The sequence below is a fragment of the Oncorhynchus mykiss genome, chromosome 14, assembly GCF_013265735.2.
Source record: "Oncorhynchus mykiss isolate Arlee chromosome 14, USDA_OmykA_1.1, whole genome shotgun sequence".
NCBI lineage: Eukaryota > Metazoa > Chordata > Actinopteri > Salmoniformes > Salmonidae > Oncorhynchus > Oncorhynchus mykiss.
In genome coordinates, this window is record NC_048578.1 from 2,739,812 (window position 1) to 2,759,022 (window position 19,211).

At 40.6% G+C, this 19,211-nt stretch overlaps 1 protein-coding gene across 1 annotated transcript; it reads right to left on the reverse strand.

The window, feature by feature from the left end:
• Positions 1-417: 417 nt before the first annotated feature.
• LOC110489459 (homeobox protein ARX) lies at positions 418-2,253 on the reverse strand. The gene is made up of 3 exons (XM_036943654.1): positions 1,574-2,253; positions 1,367-1,412; positions 418-1,101 (listed from the first exon to the last, which is right to left on the reverse strand). Exons 1-3 carry the CDS (start codon positions 1,885-1,887, stop codon positions 772-774), a joined length of 690 nt encoding a protein of 229 aa, XP_036799549.1. The 5' UTR covers positions 1,888-2,253; the 3' UTR covers positions 418-771.
• Between the last annotated feature and the right edge of the window lie 16,958 nt (positions 2,254-19,211).

Sequence of the window (19,211 nt, forward strand, 5' to 3'; positions counted from 1 at the left end):
GGCAGGCTGCTCCTGAAATCCAACCTAACTATTGTTTAGATAGAGGACCTTAATGGACTCATCTGGAGAAAGTGTTTGTCTAGTTATATCTTTGTTGTATCATGGTGTCCTGTCCCCTTGTTAGCTGGTATATTGCTTTTCAGATGTGTGTTTATGTGTAAGGCATTTTAAGGAGGTTTTGATGGACCAATTACAGAGTGATAGGTTAATGCCTCTTTCCCTTTTAACAAAGTCATACACACTTTATGTGAAAGCTTGGTCACTATCATTTACAACTGAACATAACCTGTGTTAGCTGTGTGAATGAAGGTATGTTTAACCCTCTGACACGATGCCATTGGAAATGTCAGGTGCATATTGAAAAGATCATGTTCAAGTGGTACACACATTTTTTAAAATGTTTATATAGTTACATCATTTATCGAAAATATTTAGGAAAGATGTTTTGCTGTCCAGTAAATTATACAACACAAACATTGAAACATAATCTTATTACTCTAGCATACGTGAACAAAGCATTGCACAAATTGTAACCAGGCATGGACAAGGTGGACAGGACAATGTCCCGCAATGTGTTGGACTACTGCATGTGGACAGAGTGCTCCTTGTTGTGGCCAGTGCTAAGTAGCCTCCTGTCATTGTCGGCTGGGCTGACCTGGGATATTCTGGTAGGTTTGGTCATCAGGGTTGGAGTGTTACCCAATGGATTTAACAAGGTTAAAAACCTAAGGAGAGAAAAACAACTAAGTGGTTTTTAAATCCGCTGCTGAGTTAACCCAAGTCTTGTAACCTAGTCGGTATACAGTATAACATATGAACCAGAAGTCTGATATACCTGCTGAAGTTAGGATGGATAAAAGGATGTCCACACAGTGAGGCCCAGGCCAGAGTGTTAATACCCAGGTTTCCAACAGAGTCAGGCGCATACACTGAGGCCGTGTATCGGGCTCCCCCCCAGGATGGCTCCACCAAAGAGGCCTGGTGCAAGGGGACATCCAGGTAAACGCCCAGGGAGTTGGTTAAAGGTAGCCCAGGGAGGGAACTCAACACTCCAACCTTCTCGTTCTTGCGCCACTTGGCTCTGCGGTTCTGAAACCAAACCTAGACACAAGAGTGGAGAAAAGCCAACAGTCTATAATGGTCTCGTGACAACAAAAACATTAGCTGGCCGGAAGCAAGCGTGCATTTAGAGATTTGGTTCTGAGTTGCCGAGATTAAGAGTGTATTGATGGATCCATGACTGAATAATATCTGTTGCAGCATCATATTAACTCAGTACCAAATAAGAACCAGCTCCAAGGCCAAGCAACATATCTTTGTGAAGTTTATGAATGGCAAAAACAAATGATTGAGCAAGTATCTGTACCTGGACTCTTGCCTCTGTTAAAGTTAGATGCGTTGCCAGTTCTTCTCTAGGGTAATAAAGAGACATTGATCTATGAACAGTTTAAACAGTCCTTTATAGTTGACATGATTGAACAGTAAATATATGTTGTAGTATAAAACTAAGAGTAACAGACTCTCACTACTAATGTCAATAACTAGTAGTAATGATAGAATATAATGTGTTTACCTGGCAAAAATGTCTGGATAGTGGGATTTGCAGAAAGCCCTCTCCAGTTGTTCCAGCTGGAAGTTAGTAAAAGTGGTGCGATAACGTCGTTGCTTCCTTGAGTGTCCACCCGAACTTGGTGTTTTCAGCTGCTCTGTTTGGTTTCTGTTGGAGCCAAGCTCTGTCCCTCTGTTAGTATTTACTGTCATCTCTTTCCTAGTATCTTGTGGCTGTAAAGTGCGTTTGTTCTCCTCAGGAGCAGTATGATCTGCTATTGATATCTGCTCGGACTTGTTGGATTGATTCTCAGTCTCTTTGAGAGATGTTGGACCCATGGAATCCACTGTTTAAAATATGTACACAGTTATCTATCATGTGAACAGAATTCTCTTCACCTATTTGGAAATCTCACCAACACAATTTCCCCTGCGCCACTTACAAAAGGGAATTGACAATCTTCCAAATTTTGGTTTTGAAACAAATGGCACGTACCTTCTCTGCTGATCCCAGTGTCTATCCTCACACCTTTGCTCAGAATGGAATCAATCAAATAAGATGATGCAAATGGCAATTTCTCTAGCCCATGTGATGACTGGGGTTTAGTAGACCCCCTCATAGTTGCCTCAATCATTTGTCCTTTACAGATCTCACAGTTACTCTGACAGAGTCAGCTGTCTACAAAGCATTGACTCTCTAATAGTGGAAACTGTGCGGCTCTTTATTGGCCCATCACTGTAGTGTTAACAATGTCATTAGCATTTTTACTTTTCCATTTGGCAGGAAAGGGAACAGTAAGGTAGGAGGAAGATGTTTGTGTCCACTTGTTTGTGAATGTCTATTGATAGCCCTACTTTATCATTATTGTGCAAAACTAAGTAATACTACTATCAATACTAAAATACATTTTAGTAGCAGCTCTAGTAAAAGTGGAAGCAGCAAACAGTAGAAATGAAGCTTTCTCTTTGAGATTAAGTTGTCATAGGTTATTTAATCATAGATCCTAAATATATTATTATGGAGGACTTCCGTTTACTTGCAATATGATTTCACCCAATTAGTACTTTTATAACACTAAATAAGAACGTTTATTGATGATGGGAGATGGGTGCTGCCTAGTGGCCACCCGTGGAACTGAGTGTGGAACGAAAAAGGATGAGATCTGAACAGCATGATTATTGTACATCATTTTTAGCAGTGACATACATGTCCAAATTAAGCATATCTTTGTTGAAATCAGTCACATATTTGTCTTGTATACATTCAACACCAGATCCAATGAGACAAATAGTCCTATAAAGTCTGAAGTGACTCTTGCCTGCATTTCTACATGCTCCGTTTGTCAATAAATCAGACCATTGGCTACAGATGGAACTCTTTCCTCTTGTACATTTTTTACAAGTGAGACTGTATGGATTCTATCTATAAATATGTTTTATTACCTTGAGCATGGTATGTCATGCTGGCAGTGGCAGGACAGAGGTTTCCATCATTGCAGCATTCTCCATCGACAGGTACCGTGCTGCTGTGCTGCAGAGAGCTTTTGGTGAGTCAAGGATCTCACATAGGCTCATCAAGTAAGCTCAGTCTCAAAGCTTGCTCATTGGTGCAGAATTCAGAATGTTGTGACTGGTCGTTGTCCATACAGCACAAATCAGTCAAAGCATAGGAGGGCTTTCCCAGAATAATGTCATTAATTATTCAAACATACATTGGACACCCACATTAATAGATACATTCCAAACAGTCCTGGGGCTATTTGAAAAAAGGAATATGAAAATCAGCTTATTTAATTTGATCAGTGAGGAGGCAGACATATGGAGGCCAGCCTAAAATGAGGTGTTAATGCTGTTTAATGGAAGCATGGAGGGGGCTCTGATGAATGTACAGGAGAACTCTGCCTCTTCATGATTTATGACAAGGACTATTTGTAGGGAAGCAGCAGGAAGGGCTCCAATTTGAAATCCCCGACCTCAATTTGTCATGCAGACACAGGGTGTCAATATTGCCATTCACATCCATTTGGAATCCCAGCCAGCCTGTCCTTCAATTAGCCAGCTATAGCCTGCTCCATGCTGCACAGCTTTTTTTGCTTCCACTTTGAAAATACCAGCATACCGACTGACTAATTGACCAAGCACTCTTTTTTTGATGTTAGAAGGATGCTGTTCATTTGGCCAATGTGTGAATGCTTGAAATGTGAAAAGTGGTAATGTGCACCAGCATGGCTTCACTTATGCAAATCATATTTTTGAATTAACATGCCACTGGAATGGATATTTTACATAATTTGAATCATTGAGGATAATGTGAAATCGGTGAGTGTGTGCGGTGTGTGTGTGGGCACTCGGGCAGGTGGGCGTGCGTGTGTAGTGCATCACCGTGTTTGATTTTCAAGTCAACAAATTCAAAAACAACCAATCTGAACCATTTTCTACCAGATTATGTCATATTATTATAATGTGTCCTATGATGTTGCTGTTAGGGTAAAATAATAATGTCCCAACAGTTACTGTGGTTCATTGCCACTGGATGGCAGTAGTATACCATGTGGAATAATGTCATAGTTAAAATCATTCAAATATACATTTAGAATTTACATTTAATCCACAGGAATGACCCTTGTGTTTAAAATGCAACTTGAGCACACAGTGAATACATAAATATTCACAAAATGGTAGTGCTCATAAGGGCTTACCTTAGATTTCTCTTCTCTTGTGAGATAGGAAACCTCTTTGCTTCACATTGACACGTACTACTTTTGTCACCAAGCCAAAATACGAATGCTTCAAAGTAAAGTTGGATCATTGCTCAGAACCATATCCGTGCTCTGCCCAAGTGGCAGTCAGTCAAACACCTCTGGGATCTGGGTTTTTGAAGACGGCAGTATGCTGAGCCCTTACGAAGACGTTAAGCGGAAAAATGTAAATGTGTATCGAGAGAACGGGAAGAGAAGGGGTGACTCCTTGGGTTCTTGGTAGGAAAAAACAAGTGTTGAAAGTCAGATTTATAGACTCTGACAGCATGGATTCTTACACCTTGCTCCAAGACTGTGGAAAAACAAGTTATTTTCTGTTGAGGTTTGAACTGCAGTCCCATTCAATATACTGACCCCCAATCCACCACTGTGCACTCTTCTCTTTCCTGTAATGTCTGACGACAAATTTTTTTTATTGAATTTTACCCCCTTTTTCTCCCCAATTCCGTGATATCCAATTGTTAGTAGCTATTATCTTGTCTCATCGCTAAAACTCCCGTACGGGCTCGGGAGAGACGAAGGTTGAAAGTCATGCGTCCTCCGATACACAACCCAACCAAGCCGCACTGCTTCTTAACACAGCGTGCATGCAACCCGGAAGCGAGCCGCACCAATGTGTCGGAGGAAACACCGTGCACCTGGCAACCTTGGTTAGCGCGCACTGCGCACGGCCCGCCACAGGAGTCGCTGGTGAGCAATGAGACAAGGATTTTCCAACCGGCCAAACCCTCCCTAACACGGACAACGCTATGCCAATTGTGCGTCGCCCCACGGACCTCCCGGCCGCGTCCGGTTACGACAGAGCCTGGGCGCGAACCCAGAGTCTCTGGTGGCACAGCTGGCGCTGCAGTTTCTTTTTGCTTCAGCTACTTTTCTACTTTCACAGCTTATGTTTCTGTGTGTTCAGATCAGCATATTGTCCCATGGCAGCATTCACGATTCCCCCATTAGAGTTCTGTGAGGACTGACCTGCAGAGTGTGTCCTCGTCCTTTCCTGTCATCCTGCGCTACACTGGGTGTCCTCCCCCTCCATCCCTCTATCTCTCCATCCCAGGTGGTCTGGTTGATGAGAGACAGAGAGAGGGACATAGGAGACTTCCTCCTCAAAATACTGCTGGGTCATCTTGATCACTCGCCAATTTGCTGTCGGAATTCAAATTAAAAACTTGGTGTGAATTAGGTAGTTTTATGTCTCTGCATGACAGCTTTTTATATTAAATGGTTTACAAGAATCACATTGTTTATCATGGGAGCAGGTTGTCATGCATATGAATGAGGCCCAGGTGTTAATCTCACGCTGGTTCCTTTTCCAGGCACATCTCCTTATTACAACCCACTCTCTCATATTTCACTACAAGTGTTTGCTTTAATAATTACCTCAAAACACCACTGTCAATTGGCCTTCCGTACAATTAGCCCCAAGGCAATGTTGGTTCAATTACATCCCATATTTTGCTATATATACATTGGTTTTCATTGGTCTGAACTGTTTTGAAAGGTTTAAATATCGTGTAATTTTGCAGCTCTCTGATGGTTAATACTGAATGAGATACAGAACAAAGTCATTGGAAATTCTGTCTCTCTCCATTGAAAGTCTGATAGAAGAAGGCAACCATGTGTTTGACACAGTTTTTCTAACACTCATTTAGGGCCGATTATTGGCCCTTTATGGGCTGTAAAATGCTGATTTGCTGGGCAGCAGGGAGTCACACTTAGTGTGCCATAAACCTGATGGTGCATTACAACATCTTTAATATGCAATAACGGTTGAGTGAGGACAAAGATACTCTCAGTGTAAGAGCAATAACTCATTGAGAGTCTTGTTAACTGTACTTTATCTATCTTCTCTGTGGGTTGTTTTCCGTGTGTTTGCTTTAAAACTCCTCAACATCGCACATGTTGTGTAATGATTGTAGCTACAGTAACGAGCATCAAGTGTATACACAGTATGTTGTTTTAAAGGCCAGGGCAGTCAAAAACGTGATTTCCCTGTGTCTTATATATTTTCACACCCGTAGTCACACCCGGAGTCCGTAGTATTACTGTGAAATTGTATAACTGAGATTACATTTTTTTCCAATACTCTAAAACTATTTGGTGGAATGTCTTGAATTTTGTCTTGAAGACAACGTTAATTTGCTCTGACTCTAGTGTTCCATTTGTACATTTGTGGGACACAACAAAAAAAGAAGCCAAGCCAAGCATCACACATTTCCTGCTAAATTCACGTTCCCCTCTGTGTCTCATTCAATTGAGTTCTGACCACTACCTCCACACAGGCGCTGAGTGCGCAGTTGCGCACACAAGCTCCCGTTAGGCCTACACAATGAAATGCCTATAAAAGCGTGTCTAACTGATGGGATACACAAGCTGCATTCCTTGCCAAATGATTATTTTAACACAAATTTTAGAAGAACTGGTTCATTGAAGTAGGAAAATATGTGCTCCAATATGTTTGGTGTTTTTTTGTGCACCCCAGGAAGAATAGCTGCTGCTTCTGCAAATGCTAATGGGGATCCGAATATACCAAAAAACAACAAGCTGCAGTTTAGTATAGTTTATTAGTTTATTTATTATTTATTATTAGTTTATTACAAATAGTTTTGTAATAATTGCATCCAGTCTATTTTCCGCTTAAGCTACTTTGCGAACTGCAAGTGCCATTTAGAACTGGTTAGCCTAAGCTAGACAGGTTGCACACTGAAAGTGTTATAATATTAGCTTGATAAAGACAAAGAGCATATTTGAATCAGAATTATTAAGCATAGGCCTACTCACCAAACAGTTGGTGTGGCCATAATTCACCACCATGCAGTGTTCAATGTGGAATTGTTCATCCATTTAGAAAATTCCAATGAACAGGCAGAATAAACTAAATTGAACGTCTGTATATCGAAAAGAAGACAGCTTATGGTTGGTAAACCCTGAAAAACTTGTCTTTCAACTCATCAAATTGAGCCCCCCTTCAAATGATCCCTCTTTGAGAATGACTGTTCCAGACGAGAGATACCCATCACTTCACACTGGCAACTTTTTTTCATTTGGAAAATGATTCTATTTCATTCGGTTATGTTACATCCTGCTTTACTATAAAATTGGTGTGTCTTGACAGTGATAAGGGCTCGGAAAATAAGATGGTTTGTCTGCTAAATGAACAAAACAAGGCTATGCCATTGCACAGCCATAGGCTTCTACAAGGAAGTGCCACTGCTGAGGTTACTGGCTTTTTGAAGATTGTGTTCCACGATATAATAGAACCAGTTGATATTACAGTTCCATTAAATTAATCTTAAATGGCAGTTGCTTTATTTATTGACTGAATATGTATGGGGCAATTAGGATTTGTTATCTGTAATGGTTTTGATAAATTAGGCATTGTTGCGCACTGTTAGTATATAGATAAATGTGCGCACATTTGTTTTCTAGTGCGGGCCTTGTGTTCTAAAAATGTATATACTTTTTTAGTTCAAAAAAATGTAAGTACCCGAACAGACAACAAAATGTCAAAAGCCCATCCCACCCCCTCCCCATTCAGACCACTCCCAGCCAGCTAAATTCTTGCTTAAGAAATTGCTCTTTGCTAAGAAACTATTTTTGTTTATTTTTGACCATTTTAATTGAAAACAATTACAGTAAGGTACTTAATCGTTACCCAGAAATGATTTGTTGAGCTAAAAGATGGTTACATTGGATCTTTAAGTCAGGGTTCTATTGGTCATAGTTTACACAATACAATCTGCATTTTCATGTGAATGACACTCTCTGTAGCATCTATACATGTTTAATTATCATGAGACGTATTGACTCATAAACCCTGACTACTCCTTGTGTAGTTCTATCCATGACGGCTGTAACTCTTCTTTCCCACTATACCCTCAAGGTACAGTATATTTATTGGATTGTGAATTATGGAATGGAGAAATTAGGCTACATTATCAATCTACATCACACATCAGAAGCGGTCTATCATCGATATCTAAACAGAAAGTTCCCCTTTCCTCTTGTTTTCTCTGGGAAAACAAGAGTTTTTCCTCTTCAGGCAAACCCCACATTTTGCTGTAGCTTACATAATTGAAAAGTAATTAACACAAGCAATAGTCATATTTCCGGCTGTGAAAATGAATTCAGAAGCAGGATTCAGCCTCAGTGCAGATACGAAGAACTACACATTCAATTTCATTTTCTGTATATATTTCTTAATCTTGACAGTAATCTGTGGTCTCTGAAGCCAGCCATGGCGAGGCAGCAGTTTAAACAACTGTATTTCTGCTGTCTTTGTTTATCTAAAATAAATGCAATTTAGGCTAGAGACACATACTGTAGTCTGGGCTTTTCTCCCACTCTTTGGACTTAATACATTTCATGACAAGCTGGGCTACGTTTTGATTAGAGCGATGTTCCTAGCTTTAGCAATAAGGTGGGTATAATACACTGTCTGCTGAGGGAAAATACAATTGTTTCTTTTAATAAATGTGTTGCACTGGCTGTACATCTAGCTAAATACGATTTAGGGACCAGTGTTTTAGAAGAGTCTCAGACCTTATGAGCCACCTTTGTTCTCAGGTTCTGTCTGTGTTTCAAATAATTGAACACTAATTACAACCATCAAACACCTTTTGCTCTCGCCGCAACAGATCTGTGCCCCTTCAGGTCTCACAGTGTACAACATAACTAGGCTGTTTACTTCTGTTATTGCAGCTGGTATTAGTTTCCTGTTGTTGTCTGTGTCATTGGAGAGTAGTAGTAGTAGTTTATTTATTTTATGGTGCTAATAAAAACATGCATTTCATACATTTAGCTAAACACAGCAAATGTTCATCCGCAGTCCCTAACTAAACACACAGTGACTAAATACTAAGTACACATCACTCATACAGTATTTTTGTAGGATATAACAGATTAAAACAAATACAGGAAACATAAAATACATCAAATGATACAATATGTATAGGACACATCATAAAACACATTGAGACTTGAGTGCATTAAGAATAGGTCATTGTGTGCAGGGTTGATGCACCTTGATCTATGCTTTGACCTCCATGGAGAAGGATTTAAAGTTGCCCGTACTTCTTAAGGTGGAAGGCAGAGAATTCCATTTCCTGAAGGTGCTTTCCCTTTCAGGAATGGCATCCTCTTGTGGAGGTCAGGGTAACTGCTGTTTTTTTAAGAGCTTTTTATGACAACATCTTTCAAAGGGTAGGATGCAACATTGTTGATAACCTTATAACCTAGACATACATCTGAGAAAAACATGTGTTTACTTGGGAGAACATTACAGTGGTGGTAGTTTGTCAGTGCCATTTCAATCATTTGTGTGGTATTAAAAAAGATTCCGCCAAAGTCTCCAGTCAGAATTGCATGAGATGCGTTTAGAAAAGTCTTAATTTTTCACTATTCTACTAAAGAAATTCCGACGTAAACTACGGACAACGAACTCAATTGCATTTTATTGATGGAAATTTGAATGCACAAAAATACAGTGATGAGATCGTGAGGCCCATTGTGAGGCCCTTTTTTTTAAGTAACAGATGCATATCTGTGTTCCCAGGCATCTAAAATACATAGATTAGGGCCCAAATCATTTATTTCAATTGACTGATTTCCTCATATAGGATCACCGAGTTTAAATATCTGGGCATTAAGGATAATAATTAAGGATAGACCCTTCTTTGAAATTTAAAAAACACGTACAAAATTGTCCAGCAAATTTAGATATATTCTTTCAAATATTCGATACATCAGGAATATACGCAATGATTGTCCTATTGTATCAACAGCTGGTCTCAAGCCAATGAAACAACACTTTAACCCTTTCTATCTCTATACAACCAAGCACTGAATATCCTGGAAAGGAAATCACAACAAACTGAGAATCTGAGATCAATTGAAACAACCTAGTCTTGGCTGTGTGCTTAGGGTCACAAAGCAGTTAAGTGTTAAGTATTTACTAAAATAAATATAAAAACAAATAATTAAAAAGAGCAACAATAAAATAGCGAGCCTATATACAGGGGGTACCAGCACAGAGTCAATGTGCTGGGGCACAGGTTAGTCGAGGTAATATGTACAGTTTGGACACGCCTACTCACTCAAGGGATTATTTATTTATTTTTTTGCTATTTTCTACATTGTAGAGTAATAGTGAAGACATCAAAACTATTTATTATATTTATCCTTTAACTAAGCAAGTCAGTTAAGAACAAATTCTTATTTTCAATGACGGCCTAGGAACAGTGAACAACTGCCTTGTTCAGGGGCAGAACGACAGATTTTCACCTTGTCAGCTAAGGGATTAAATCTTGCAACGTTTCGGTTACTAGTCCAATGCTCTAACCACTAGGCTACCTGCCGCACCATGCTTCACCGTAGGGATGGTGCCAAGGTTCCTCCAGACGTGATGCATGGCATTCAGGCCAACATTCAATCTTGGTTTCATCAGACCAGAGAATCTTGTTTCTCATGGTTTGAGAGTCTTTAGGTGTCTTTTGGCAAACTCCAAGCGGGATGTCATGTGATATTTACTGTGTGGCTTCTGTCTGGCCACTCTACCATAAAGGCCTGATTGGTGGAGTGCTGCAGAGATGGTTGTCATCTGCAGAGTTCACAGAGGAAGACATTGAAGACTGACAGTGGCCACTGTGTTCTTGGGGACCTTCAATGCTGCAGAAATGTTTTTGTGTCCTTCCCCAGATCTGTGCCTGGACACAATCCTGTCTCGGAACGGCCAGATGTTAGAGTGGCCAGACGGAAGCCAAAAGGCACCTAAAGGACTCTCAGACCATGAGAAACAAGATTCCCTACAGTGAAGCATGGCGGTGGCAGTATCATGCTGTGGGAATGTTTTTCAGTGGCAGGGACTGGTAGACTAGTCAGGATTGAGAGAAAGATGAATGGAGCACAGAGATCCTTGATGAAAATCTGCTCCAGAGTTCTCAGGACCTCAGACTGGGTTGAAGGTTCACCTTCCAACAGGACAATGCCCCTAAGCACACAGCGAAAACAACGCATGAGTGGTTTTGAGACAAGTCTCTGAATGTCCTTGAGTGGCCCAGCCAGAGCCCGGACTTGAACCCAGCAACGCTTCCCATCCAACTTGAATGAGCTTGAGAGGATATGCAGAGAAGAATGGGAGAAACTCCCACAAATACAGATGTGCAATGTGTAGCATCATACCCAAGAACACTCAAGGCTGTAATTGCTGCCAAAGGTGCTTCAACAAAGTATTGAGTAAAGGGTCTGAATACTTATGTAAATGTGAACATTTCTGCAAACCTGTTTTTGCTTTGTTCTTATGGGGTAATCTGTGTAGATTGATGAGCTTTTAAAAAAATCAATTTTAGAATAAGGCTGTAACAACTAAATGAGGAAAAAGTCAAGGCGTTTGAATACTTTCCAAATGCGCTGTGAATTCTAATGACTATATGTATAATGTTCAAGTCTCCTACATTTTCTATCTAGTAGCAGACTTCTCTCTCTTCTCTTATTTCAGTAGTCTGTTGCAGAGGATCCCCAGAAGATTCTTTCTCTCCTCTAGTTCAGAGTTGGCAGGTAATGCAGGTGAAGGGTTAGATTTCACCTTTGCATAACTCTTCTGTATGGGATGGTATTGCATATTCTGTCGATGAGTAGGAAAGGGTCGAGGTGGCTCCTTTGGAATAAAGGGGAAAGGCCGATGTGGCTTCTCCGGATGAGGGGGAAGGGTCGACGTTGCTTCTCTGGATGAGGGGGAAGGGTCGAAGTGGTTTCTCTGGATGAGGGTGGAAGGGTTGACGTGGCTCTTCTGGATGAGGGGGGGAAGGGTCGAAGGGGTTTCTCTGGAAGAGGGGGAAGGATCGACGTGGTTCCTCTGGATTGATGGTGGAAGGGTCGACATGGTTTCTCTGGATGAGGGGGGAAGGGTCGACGTGGCTTCTCTGGATGAGAGGGGGGATCGACGTGGTTCCTCTGGAATGATGGCGGAAGGGTCGACGTGGCTCTTCTGCATGAGGGCGGAAGGGTCGATGTGGCCCGTCTGGATGAGAGGGGGAAGGTTCGACATGGCTCCTCTGGATGAGGTGGAAGGTTGGACGTGGCTCCTCATGAACTACCGTAGTTCCACTGTCATAAATGTTCATGGTTAATTTGGGAATATCAAGTTCTGTGTCCTTATTTATAATAATTTGAGATCCATTATTGATATCCTTTTCTCACACGTTAGGATAGGATCTCCACTGCACTATCATCCATATGGCTGATCTATCAGTGTGGAATTTCATATTTGTGTTAGTCCTTTTGTTCTTTGTCTTGGTAAAATTCAGCATAAAGGGACTCAAAGTTGTTTGTAATTCTTGGCATCTGTATTTTGTAATTCTTCAGGGTAAACAATCTCCATGGCAACTCATTGGACAATGCTTCTCTTGAACAGTGCTGGGATGATTGTTTTTTTAAATAAGGCCTTTTGTTTGTTTTTTAAATATTTGAATTGTAGCTTATACAATTATTGAAATAATAAAATATTATGAAATATAATAATACTGACTTATAGTAAGACACAATTATGCTCGGTTAAGTGTCATTATAGGAGTAGGCCTACCTCCCCTTCAAGTGTCTCAAGTTTCCTCACAAGTTTCCTTGCACAGATGGTTACTGATTGTAATTTTATTATCCTCCAGAGATGAATTACTCTTGTAAATTCTTTGAGCACTTGATTGTCAATACTTTTGTCCTTTCCTGTAGTCCTTCAGTCCATATAGTTGTTCTCGGAAGATTTCAGTGATTTGCTAGCTTTTCCTGAAGTTGATAAATCCTGTAATTGTTCCTGTTGTTGGAAAAAGGTATCTTCCTTTTACAAAAAAATATACATTTGTAGTTTATGATATGTAGATAAAAAGAATAGTACATTTAGGGTGGGTTGCACCATTGTGGATTAACTCTTAAACCTTGATTTAACCCAGGTTATCTATTAATCTTGTTGTACCAAACTTTATACCTAGTTTTAAATAAATCCTAGTTAAATCTAATCCTTCTTCCAAACTAAGTTTAATTTTGACTTTTGACCAAGATCGAATGTAATGTTGTTGCTCCATTGTTTGAAAAACAAATTTAAATGTAGTTTTGGGATTAAATCTAAACTGCTGCTGGAGGAGGATTAAGTTCATTAAATATCAGTGTATGCACTTTATTTTAGATGGTGATCAAACAGTTTAGCTCCTGTGGCTTATCATGTTTGTTAAACTCAACTAGCTAGCTAACTCATTTGGCAAAAAAGTGCAATTCATTTCATCCTTAGCCCAGGGGTGATTTTAGGATTTGAAGACATTAGGGGTTTAACCCAAAGGCAGGGGCATCCTCCCCCATCCAAAGAATGAAGTAATTTCAACAGCTAAATGCATGAATTTGGTATACTTTGAGATGAACAATGACAGATTAGATATTTTTCAGGTAACTTGTATCTTCCCACCTGCCACAGCAGAAACTGCCAGTCCTAAGTTACAGTAGCTACTGTGGGTCTCTCTACTCTGGAACACTCTACTCTGGAACACATACATCTACGGTGTATTGCCAAAAACCTCCATACCACTCAACAACTTCAAACATAAACTCTGACCTGTCCAATGAGCCAAACTGATTAAAGAATCCCACAGTACCCAAAACACCCTCTCTCTCGCACATGCACACACACACTCTGTGTTGTCCGTTGCTGTCTTTTAGTCTTCTATGTCTCTTTTGTTGTGTATATAGTGTAAAAGTAAAGAATTGTTTTAATAGAAATTTCACATGATTTTTCACATCATCTGCAAGTTCTTTGTAAACCATGTTTGACTTTTTCACTGTCTGTATTTCGCTTGTTATAATTTGTGTAAATAAATCAAACAAATTAGAATCTAGAGAGCAGCTTGAAATGATAGTCTACTGTGTGCTCAACCCACCTCTGTTCTCTCTCCCTCCCTTCTGTCACTTTCTCTGTGTCTTGCCTGTTACTGTCTGTGTCTTGTCTGTTGCTGTCTTATGTTCTTGTTTGTTACGGTCTCCTTTGTTTATAATCTTCTGTTATGGAATGTTCAGTTTTTCTTGTGTCTCTCTCCATCATAACATATTCCTCTGTTGCGGTCTCCATGTCTTGTTTGGTGTGTCTCTCTCCATCATATCCTACTCTTCTGTTGCGGTCTCTGTGTCTTGTCTGGTGTGTCTCTCGCCATCATATCCTACTCTTCTGTTGCTATCTCTGTGTCTTGTCTCGTGTGTCTTTAGTTTTGCAATCCAAAAACAGTCAATGGGATACTGGGGTAGGTTAACTTGTTTTGGGCCGGTGTCTGGGTCACCTAAATCATCCTCTTGCCTACCAGTTGCCCCTGGCTGCTGCTGTTCTAAGTGCTCCACTGGCTGTTCTCATCTATCCCTGTCCTTGGCTCATCTGCAAGGTAGCAAGGTAGGACACCATGTCATTTGTTAGTTTTAAAGGGCGACTGCACTTCCTGTTTTGTCTTCGTTTTAAATTTAGTACATTAAGAGACGCTAGCTGCCATGACTGAATTCAAACGTGATTTGGTTTCGGGGTGTGGTTTGATGGGAGTGTCTTGTGTGTTTGCAGGTGGGAAGAGTTAGCCAAATGATTTCGCCAATTATTTTCGGCTGGTGTGCGACCTGACTCTGATAGCCTATCTTCTGGGCTAGTTAGGGACTCAATAAATTACATGGGACAATATTTTCGTGTTGCACATCTTTTAGTTGTCTTATTAAATGCTTTCAATATTTGAATAGTTGGTTTGAGGTTTTTAATTCATTGAAATGTTGAGCTATTGGAACATTTTCCCATGTACATTGTGTAATTTACCGATGGTACCTAACTAGCCCCATAGGGATATCCAAAGTCAACCCAAATTTACCACATGCATTACGGTCGTTTCACATTCTGCTGCACTCCGAAGTGATATTAACTTGTATGCTGCCAGTTGTGTTTATGTCGGCAGAATTTAAACAAACCCAACCTTAATTTACGTTGTGATGCAAGTCTAGCAGAACTCAGTTTTGGACGAGATGACTTTATGACCAAAAGTATCCTATTTACACTTTGTAGTTTTGTATAAATGTTTCTAACTCCATTCTGTTGTTTTCTAAATGAGAAAAGGTTTTTTAGCGAAAGTTTCTCATCAAATTAAATTGTATTGATCACATGCAGATGTTATTGCAGGTATAGCGAAATGTTTGTGTTCATAGCTCCAACAGTACAGTAATATCTATAATACACACAAATCTAAAAGTACTCATTCAAGTGTTTGTCTTAATTTATACTATTTTCTACATTGAAATAACACATATGGAATCATGTAGTAACCAAAAAAGTGTTACATTTTTAAAAATATATTTTAGATTTGAGATTCTTCAAAGTTGCCACCCTTTGCCTTGATGACAGCTTTGCACACTCTTAGCATTCTCTCAACCAGCTTAACTTTTCCAACAGTCTTGAAGGTGTCCCACATATGGTTGGCTGCTTTTCATTCACTCTGTGGTCCTACTCATCCCAAATCATCTCAATTGGGTTGAGTTCGGGTGATTGTGGAGACCAGGTCATCTGATGCAGCAATCCATCACTCTCCTCTTGGTCAAATAGCCCTTCATAGCTTGGAGGTGTGTTGGGTCAAATGATAGACTAACTATTTTTATTTTTGTAATTTTTTAATTTTTTTATTTTCTCTCCAATTTCGTGGTATCCAATTGGTAGTAGTTAGTCTTGTCTCATAGCTGCAACTCCGGTATGGACTCGGGAGAGGCGAAGGTCGAGAGCCATGCATCCTCCGAAACACAACCCAACCAAGCCGAACTGCTTCTTGACACAATGCACATCAAACCCAGAAGCCAGCCGCACCAATGTGTCGGAGGAAACACCATACACTTGGCAACCTGGTCAGCGTGCACTGCGCCCAGCCTGCCACAGGAGTCGCTTGTGTGCGATGAGACAAGGATATCCCTGCCGGCCAAACCCTCCCTAACCCGGACGACGCTGGGCCAATTGTGCGTCGCTCCATGGGCCTCCCGGTCACGGCCGGCTGCGACAGAGCCTGGGCTCGAACCCAGAATCTCTGGTGGCACAGGCCTTAGACCAATGCGCCACCCGTGAGGCTCATGATGATAGACCAATAAAGCAAAAACCTGATGGGATGGCGCATTGCTGCAGAAATAAATCACTGACAGTGTCACCTGCAAAGCACCCACACACCATCACACCTCCTCCTCCATCCTTCACGGTGGGAAGCACACATGCAGAGTTCATCCGTTCACCTACTCTGCGTCTCACAAAAACATGGTCTCAAAAGTTGACATATTTCCACTGGTCTAATGTCCATTACTCGTGTTTCTTGGCCCAAGCAAGTCTCTTCTTCTTATTGGCGTCCTTTAGTAGTGGTTTCTTTGCAGCAATTCGACCATGAAGGTCTGATTCACACAGTTTCCTCTGAACAGTTGATGTTTAGATGTGTCTGTTACTTGTGAAGCATTTATTTGGGCTGTAATCTGAGGTGCATTTAACTCTAATGAACTTATCTTTTGCAGCAGATGTAACTCTGGGTCTTCCTTTCCTGTGGCGGTCCTCATGAGTCAGTTTCATCATAGCGCTTGATGGTTTTTGCAACTACACTTGAAGAAACTTACAAAATTTTAGACATTTTCCAGATTGACTGAGGTTAAAGTAATGATGGACTGTCATTTCTCTTTGCTTATTTGAGCTGCTCTTTCAATAATATGGACTTAGCCCTATTTGGAAAAAGACCATCTTCTGTATACCACCCCTACCTTGTCACAGCACAACTGATTGGCTAAGGAAAGACATTTCACAATTTCACGTTTAACAAGGTGCACCTGTTAATCGAAATGCATTCCAGATGACTACCTCATGAAACTGGTTGAGAGAATGTCAAGAGTTTGCAAAGCTGTCATCAGCTGTCATCAGCAAAGGGTGGCTACTTTGAAGAATCTCAAATATAAAATATAATTTGATTTGTTTAACACCTTTTTGGTTGCTTCATGATTCCATATGTGTTATTTCATAGTTTTGATGTCTTCACTATTATTCTACTATGTAGAAAAGAGAAAAGATAAAGAAAAACCATAGACTGAGTAGGTGTGTCCAAACTTTTGACTGGTACTGTATGTGATGTATAGAAATTATGGACGGTATATGGATAGAATATATAGTATATCTGAAGAATACGTGGATAGAATCGTATATCTCAGCAATAATTGAATAGGATGGACTTGACTAGAATACAGTATATACAGTGGGGCAAAAAAGGATTTAGTCAGCCACCAATTGTGCAAGTTCTCCCACTTAAAAAGATGAGAGAGGCCAGAAAATCACATTGTAGGATTTTTAATGAATTTATTTGCAAATTATGGTGGAAAATAAGTATTTGGTCAATAACAAAAGTTTATCTCAATACTTTGTTATATACCCTTTGTTGGCAATGACGGAGGTCAAACATTTTCTGTAAGTCTTCACAAGGTTTTCACACACTGTTGCTGGTATTTTGGCCCATTCCTCCATGCAGATCTCCTCTAGAGCAGTGATGTTTTGGGGCTGTTGTGCAACACAGACTTTCAACTCCCTCCAAAGATTTTCTATGCGGTTGAGATCTGGAGACTGGCTAGGCCACTCCAGGACCTTGCAATGCTTCTTAAGAAGCCACTCCTTCGTTGCCTGGGCGGTGTGTTTGGGATCATTGTCATGCTGAAAGACCCAGCCACATTTCATCTTCAATGCCCTTGCTGATGGAAGGAGGTTTTCACTCAAAATCTCACGATACATGGCCCCATTCATTCTTTCCTTTACACGGATCAGTCGTCCTGGTCCCTTTGCAGAAAAACAGCCCCAAAGCATGATGTTTCCACCCCCAAGCTTCACAGTAGGTATGGTGTTCTTTGGATGCAACTCAGCATTCTTTGTCCTCCAAACACGACGAGTTGAGTTTTTACCAAAAAGTTATATTTTGGTTTCATCTGACCATATGACATTCTTCCAATCTTCTTCTGGATCATCCAAATGCTCTCTAGCAAACTTCAGACGGGCCTGGACATGTACTGGCTTAAGCAGGGGGACACGTCTGGCACAGCAGGATTTGAGTCCCTGGCGGCGTAGTGTGTTACTGATGGTAGGCTTTCTTACGTTGGTCCCAGCTCTCTGCAGGTCATTCACTAGATGGTTCTGGGATTTTTGCTCACCGTTCTTGTGATCATTTTGACCCCACGGGGTGAGATCTTGCGTGGAGCCCCAGATCGAGGGAGATTATCAGTGATCTTGTATGTCTTCCATTTCCAAATAATTGCTCCCACAGTTGATTTCTTCAAACCAAGCTGCTTACCTATTGCAGATTCAGTCTTCCCAGCCTGGTGCAGGTCTACAATTTTGTTTCTGGTGTCCTTTGACAGCTCTTTGGTCTTGGCCATAGTGGCGTTTGGAGTGTGACTGTTTGAGGTTGTGGACAGGTGTCTTTTATACTGATAACAAGTTCAAACTGGTGCCATTACTACAGGTAACGAGTGGAGGACAGAGAAGCCTCTTAAACAAGAAGTTACAGGTCTGTGAGAGCCAGAAATCTTGCTTGTTTGTAGGTGACCAAATACTTATTTTCCACCATAATTTGCAAATAAATTCAAATTAATAACATTTTAAAAAATTATTTTGCCTGTCATCGTTGAAGTGTACCTATGATGAAAATTACAGGCCTCTCTCATATTTTTAAGTGTGACAACTTGCACAATTGGAGGCTGACTATATACTTTTTTGCCCCACTGTACATATTAAATGGGTAAAACAGTATGTAAACAGTATGATGGTGTGCCTTCAACACTCTGTGTGTGTGGGTGGACCATTTCAGATTGTCATCGATGTGCACCCCGAGGAACTTGAAGATTTTCACCTTCTCACTG

What these genes read in the sequence shown, in the direction of transcription:
- LOC110489459 (XM_036943654.1), bottom strand. Translation starts at nt 1,887, where the DNA reads ATGGGTCCAACATCTCTCAAAGAGACTGAGAATCAATCCAACAAGTCC. An exon ending in TATCCAGACATTTTTGCCAG is followed by an intron (nt 1,413 to 1,573) that starts GTAAACACATTA and finishes TTATTACCCTAG; the next exon opens with AGAAGAACTGGCAACGCATC. An exon ending in TAACAGAGGCAAGAGTCCAG is followed by an intron (nt 1,102 to 1,366) that starts GTACAGATACTT and finishes TCTTGTGTCTAG; the next exon opens with GTTTGGTTTCAGAACCGCAG.